This window comes from Lactuca virosa, chromosome 5 (genome assembly GCF_052849685.1).
Source record: "Lactuca virosa cultivar CGN04683 chromosome 5, Lactuca_virosa_CGN04683_v6, whole genome shotgun sequence".
NCBI lineage: Eukaryota > Viridiplantae > Streptophyta > Magnoliopsida > Asterales > Asteraceae > Lactuca > Lactuca virosa.
The window spans coordinates 88,461,425-88,467,500 of record NC_136430.1 but is presented as its reverse complement, the minus strand read 5'-3'; the positions used below and the strand labels follow the sequence as shown (position 1 = coordinate 88,467,500).

The 6,076-nt window shown below is 32.8% G+C and overlaps 1 protein-coding gene and 1 long non-coding RNA gene across 4 annotated transcripts in view; both read left to right on the top strand.

Annotated features, from left to right (window-relative positions):
* Positions 1-443, top strand: part of LOC145117408 (uncharacterized) — a 1,414-nt gene extending 971 nt beyond the window's left edge. For all 3 annotated transcript variants that reach the window (XR_013712644.1, XR_013712645.1, XR_013712643.1), the window contains exon 3: positions 1-443. This exon is cut by the window's left edge. This is a non-coding gene — a long non-coding RNA (uncharacterized LOC145117408).
* A 3,210-nt stretch (positions 444-3,653) lies between these two features.
* On the top strand, positions 3,654-5,849 carry LOC145112625 (LisH and RanBPM domains containing protein). The gene is made up of 7 exons (XM_079048767.1): positions 3,654-3,890; positions 4,483-4,624; positions 4,703-4,850; positions 4,936-5,011; positions 5,094-5,205; positions 5,319-5,410; positions 5,479-5,849. Exons 1-7 carry the CDS (start codon positions 3,858-3,860, stop codon positions 5,521-5,523), a joined length of 648 nt encoding a protein of 215 aa, XP_078904893.1. The 5' UTR covers positions 3,654-3,857; the 3' UTR covers positions 5,524-5,849.
* The last annotated feature ends 227 nt before the right edge of the window (positions 5,850-6,076 follow it).

The window sequence follows — 6,076 nt, the reverse complement described above, 5'->3', positions numbered from 1 at the left end:
TTTTCATCGATTTGACAAGAAAGTCCTACACTTTATTTTTTTGACAGTAAAGTCCAAATTACCGTCAATTTTTGACACTTTCACCATTTTTTCCCGGTTAACCGGTAATTAGGATTTTTTTGTCAAAAAAATAAAGTTTAGGACTTTCTTGTCAAATCGTCAATTAAGACTTTATTGTCAAAAAAACAAAGTCTAGGACTATCTTGTCAAATCGTTGAAAATAATAAGACTTTAGTGTATATCCTTTTTTTGTTAGAAATTTAATGGTAGGATACTCTTTAAGCATAAGAGTTATTAAAACCTTCTCTAGTCAGCTAGATCCTATTGAAATCCTTAACATTTGCTTCTTGTTAAATCGTTTTTTTAATCTCAACAAACAAACATTGAAAAAAATGGAGATAATAAAAAAGAAAGAAAGAACCAGGGTTGTGTTAGCTTTTTGATGTCCCAAAAATGGAGAAATAAGAAACCGAACCCTGGTTCTTTCTTTCTTTTTTATTATCTCAATTTTTTTCAATGTCGATTTGTTGAGATTAAAAAAACGATTTAACAAGAAGCAAACGTTAAGGATTACAATAGGATCTAGCTGATTAGAGAAGTTTTTAATAACTCTTATGCTTAAAGAGTATTATACCATTAAATTTCTAACCAAAAAAATTTATATATACACTAAAGTCCCAATATTTTTAACGATTTGACAAGAAAGTCCTAAACTTTATTTTTTTGACAGTAAAGTCCTAATTGACGATTTGACAAGAAAGTCCTAAACTTTATTTTTTTTGACAAAAAAGTCTTAATTACCGGCTAACCGGGAAAAAAGGGTAAAAGTGTCAAAAACTGCCGGTAATTTGGACTTTACTGTCAAAAAAATAAAGTTTAGGACTTTCTTGTCAAATCGATGAAAATATTGGGACTTTACTGTATATATCCCATAAAACTTTGATAGAGAATTAAAAATAAAAGATTTTATAAGATAATTTCAGATGATTACAATAGTTTATTGAAACCATGTTTGTATACTGTTAAAGAATAGCTGCAAGTTAGTCTTGGATGCAACATCACTTGACCAGATCATCAACTTTTATTGCTTGGTTTTTCATATCCATCGTAAATGGCTAACAATATTAAGAGTTGAATGGGAATAAGGAGTTCAATACACTTTGGATTTGAAACCATATTTGTATACTGTTAAAGAATAGCTTGAAGATCCATAGCAAGGGTTGAAACAGGGGAAGACCACAATACCTTACAAATATTGGTTTTGTTTAAAGACCGGAAAGAGAACTCATAGCAAAGCACTTGAAAAATAATGTTATCTAATTGATCGCTGCATGTAAAAATAATGATAATAGATACATAGAGAAAACATCAAATTAATATAAAGATAATTATTTGTAAATTTATGATTTATGATTAATGAGTACGATTTTATACTCCTATGTTGTTTACTATATCAACTAACCGTGTGATACACGGGTTATAACCTAGTATATTATAGCTATTTGAAGGACTTCATTGTGTAAATCATCATATTATTAACAAAGAAGTAAAATAACGAAAAGAAAGCATGGGCAACTTATTTTATACCCTCTCATAAATATCTACAATTCACTAAATAATTCTTCAAGTAGATATTCAAGAACATAACTAGATTAAACTAAAAGAATATAGTTACTAGTTGACCTTAAACAATTTTGGAAAAAATATTTTTGAATAACGTTAACATCAATATGGATGAAATAGGTTTAAGTACATAATTTGATGTATTTTACAAAATATTTATACATTGGTGAAACTTTAAACTTATACTCTGTTTAGTTTGTCACCCTATTCATCATTGCTATCTAGAATATCTAGAACATTTGTCTTTTTCTCTAAGATTAGTGAGAGTGATGCCATTTTCGCAATGTCCACGTCAGCTCCATGTAAGATTTACAACAATCATATCATTATTTTTTTTTTGAACAACAGCAAAATATATATTAAAAAACTTGAAACCAAATTCTAGCAAGTAGCTAGAATACAAAGCATGTCAAGGCAGGATTGGATTTTGTAACCACACAATCGAATTTATCCTAGCCTTAGAGTTACAAACATATCATTATTTACCATGACAACGAAGTGGTATCATTTTTCTATGGCAGATGAGAAGAGAAGGAAAGAGAGAGTGGAAAGAGTGGGGGAAACGAGAGATACTTGACACATATATGTTGAGCTTGACATTTTTCTCCTTTTATCATTTTCACGTGACAATGTTCATAGTAGCATAAAGAGCCACATCATCTTTGTCATGCCCTTGTCACACACACTCAAGTAGTCTAAAGATCCCATTAATATAAACAAGCAAATTGCTAATGATCCTAGAAGAAACTCGACCGAGAGAAGAAATTAAAGAACTTTAATGGGTAAATTTGTAATTCTACAGAACGAAAATCATCTGAGAATTTAGAAAAAAAGGGTTCTAAAGTTGTGATACAAATAGTCCAACATTTGTCTTATCTAGGGAATTAACATAAAAAAAATTCCCAAAACACTAAAAAAACAATTTGAATTAAAGTATTTTACGAATTTAACGAATTTCACAAGCAAGATGTGAAAATCACTTTGTGTCTGGAATAGCTAATCTTCGTTGATATATGAATTTCATAACTTTTTTCTTGATAAAAATGTAAAACGTTACCAGTTTGTGATATATTACTTTTAGTTTAATTATTTTAGTGATTATCTCTAAATATATGTTCGTATAATTTGACACTTGCTATCAAAACCATAACTAGAATGGACGAAATGGCATGGGTTAGATCTTCGACTTGGCTGAGGTGGCACTCCAGCACTGATGAGAACACAGGGGCGGACCTAGGGGTGGTCCACGGTGGCCCCGGCAACCCCTAACTTTTCCGGCCGCAGTGAAATTTTTTTTGAAAATTTTTGAAAATTTTATTTTTTCTACTACCGTGCAACTACTCTCCCGTGCAACCACTGCTGTAAAATCCTACGTCCGCCCCTGTGAGAACACCATCCTCACCTTCTCGGTACCAGAGAGAGGTTAGGTGGGGCAGACCAAATTAGGGTGGATGCAAAGAAGAAAACGAGGGAGACATGTTGGGAAGGAGAGAGCTTCATCGACTTCAAAGGAATGGATGAGTAAGAGTATCGAAATTCTGGACACGAACCGGTAACAAACTAGCACCACCGTCTATATTAATATGTGACGGTACTCAGTATTCTAAAATCATGAAATTCATGATTCGGTACTGTAAATATCAGTGCTAGTATCGAAAATCGATATCATTCCCAGTACCAATACTGATATTGTAAGTTTGGCTCGGTGCTCGATATCAACTTTCCACCTAACTCGGTATTTGGGAATCTCGGGTTTGTGCCGCTTCCATCTCATGCTCATTCTCGTTCAAAGGGTTCGAACTTCGAAAGGTTCTTAGGCCGCCACTCTTATTAATTTCACAATTTTAAAAAATAGGGTGTGTTCGGCAAAAACTGGCTGGTAGCGATTAGCGGGTAACGGGTAGCTTTTGATTTTGGAGCGTTTTAATGAAATTGAAAGCTACTTCATGTAGCTTTTGATTTTGGAACTTTTTGTTTAGGCTAAAAGCTAAAGTCTTTTTCGTAAAAAGTAATCGACGAAAAGAATATGTATTTGGGAAGCAACAATTTATGAAAAATGGAAGCGTAGATTTTTCGGCGTAATGTTCAGATCGGTACGGAAATACATCCACCCATAGACAGACGCCTCTATACAAAAAAAATCATTTTCCAACACTATAACAATTACCCCGTTGCGAAAGCGATTCATTTTCAGCTATTAATCTCTGAAAGACGAAGAACAAAACCGTTCAACTATGGATGTCGATCCGAGACAGTACGAGAACATTGTAAGTTTGATCGATTATACTTATTTTGCCTATCACCCATCAATTTGTCCACTGAAATCTCTGAAATTGCATGATTTGTTAGTCAACGATGTGCTTTTCTACTGTTTGCGATTGTTTTACAGGCAATGATGAATTTGTATGGTTTCTTTTGCTTTTCTAGGGTTCATAGTTTTTTTTATCGTAGGTTTTTACATATTTCGTTTGGCAAATGAGTTTCCCTGAGTCGATTTTAATTGAAGTCTCTTGCATACTCTCCAAAACGAAAACCTAGGTTTAAAATAGTGAGTATAATCCTTCAAAAGTGGCGATGGTCGAAATCCCCATTGTTACTGGAATTTTTCGCCTCTAATCAGTACTAGGGACAAACTTTTCTGAAGTGATTCTCCAACAAGTCAGTTTTGCTCTAGAGAGAGAATAATTCGTGTATGGAGAACTCCTTATACAATCTAAGAACGAATATATTACAAAGTAGCTAATGGTTTTTGTCTTTTTGTAATTGTATTGTTTCAAATCCTAAACTTACAGTTTTCTTGACATCATATTCTTTTAGTTTCTGATTATATCTTTCAACTTTCTTTCATAAACATGTCAGAAAATCAATGACAATGACAGCCACAATATCATCTTATCATATCTCATACACGGATGCTATAAAGACACTGTGGAATCACTAATTGCTTCTACTGGATTAAAAGTATCTGCTCCTCAGCTTGATAATATGGAAAAAAGAAAACGTAAGTTTTTCGACACAATTTCATACCCTTTTTGGACATTGGATACCCTTATGAGGTACTCTTAATGTAAAATTTCAGGAATTTTACACTCTGCATTAGAAGGCAATGCATTGGATGCTATTTCTTTGACAGAACAGATCTCACCTGACCTACTTGAAAACAACAAAGACCTGTTTTTTGACCTTTTGAGTCTTCACTTTGTTGAACTTATATGCTCAAAAAAATGGTGAGCAAAGTTATATCAATTGTTTTTTTTTTTTTAATTATCAAGATTTGCATATTTTTAATTTAATTTACAAATTGTGTGGCAGCACAGAAGCTCTTGAATTTGCTCAAGCCAAGTTGACCCCTTTTGGGAAGGTGTCCAAATATGTTCAGAAGCTTGAAGTATGTTGTTATATTATTAAAGAAACTCATTTCTTAACTTTCTAATTTCTATTGTGTTGATGAAAAACTTCCTTTTGTGAAGGATTTTATGGCTTTATTAGCTTATGAAGAACCAGAAAAATCACCAATGTTTCATCTGCTTAGCTTTGAGTATCGACAACATGTTGCAGACAGCTTGAACCGAGCAATTCTTGGTGTGTATATTTTTGTTGATGAGGGTATTAATGTCTTTTACATAGATGAGAGAGTGTCTCTGTTCTGTTTTGTCCTGTCCTGTCCTGTGTTTAATTAACAGTGTTATTGACAGCACATGGAAACCTGCCAAGTTATTCAGAACTAGAAAGGCTAATACAACAGGCAACTGTAGTTAGACAATGCTTGAGTGAAGAGCTTGGAAAGGTAAAAATTAAAACTTTTTATTTTTTAATTCTTTTGTTTCATATACTTTTTTATTTTTTTATTTACAGGATGTACAGTCAGCATTCTGTTTAAAGGAATTTGTGAAAAGCTAGATGGGATATATTATTATTTATATTTGTTTCATCAACATGAATTACAAAGCTGTTTTTCAGTTTGATGTGTGCCACGGTTTGGTATGTTGTAGTAGTTGAGACTTGAGACTTGAGATGACCTCCCTTAAGGCTTAGGCACCCAAGGCAACTTATGTATAAAACGTTGTAGTTTTGGTGTTGTATTTGGGCTTGAAACTTTGAATACTCTCTCTCTCTCATAAATACTTGAAGTTGTTACAAGGGTTGGTTTCTCAAATGTAAAGATCCATTTGTAAGAAAGTGCATGTATTTGGGGTTTTTAATGTGGATCATGTTTCATTCTTTTTTGTTGGTGATGTGACGATTAAAAGGTATGTCTTTTTTGTTAGTTTAAATCATTTTTGTATAATTCAATCAAATTACTTGACATGGAAAGTAAAACAATGGACAAAATTTGTCCATGTGGTTTTTGAATAGTGGCACTTCTAGGATATTTTTCGAGCGCATTACAACCACGGTCCTTGTGGTTTCAATTTATGTATGATTGGACAAGTGGTTTTATCTTGTTACAAAT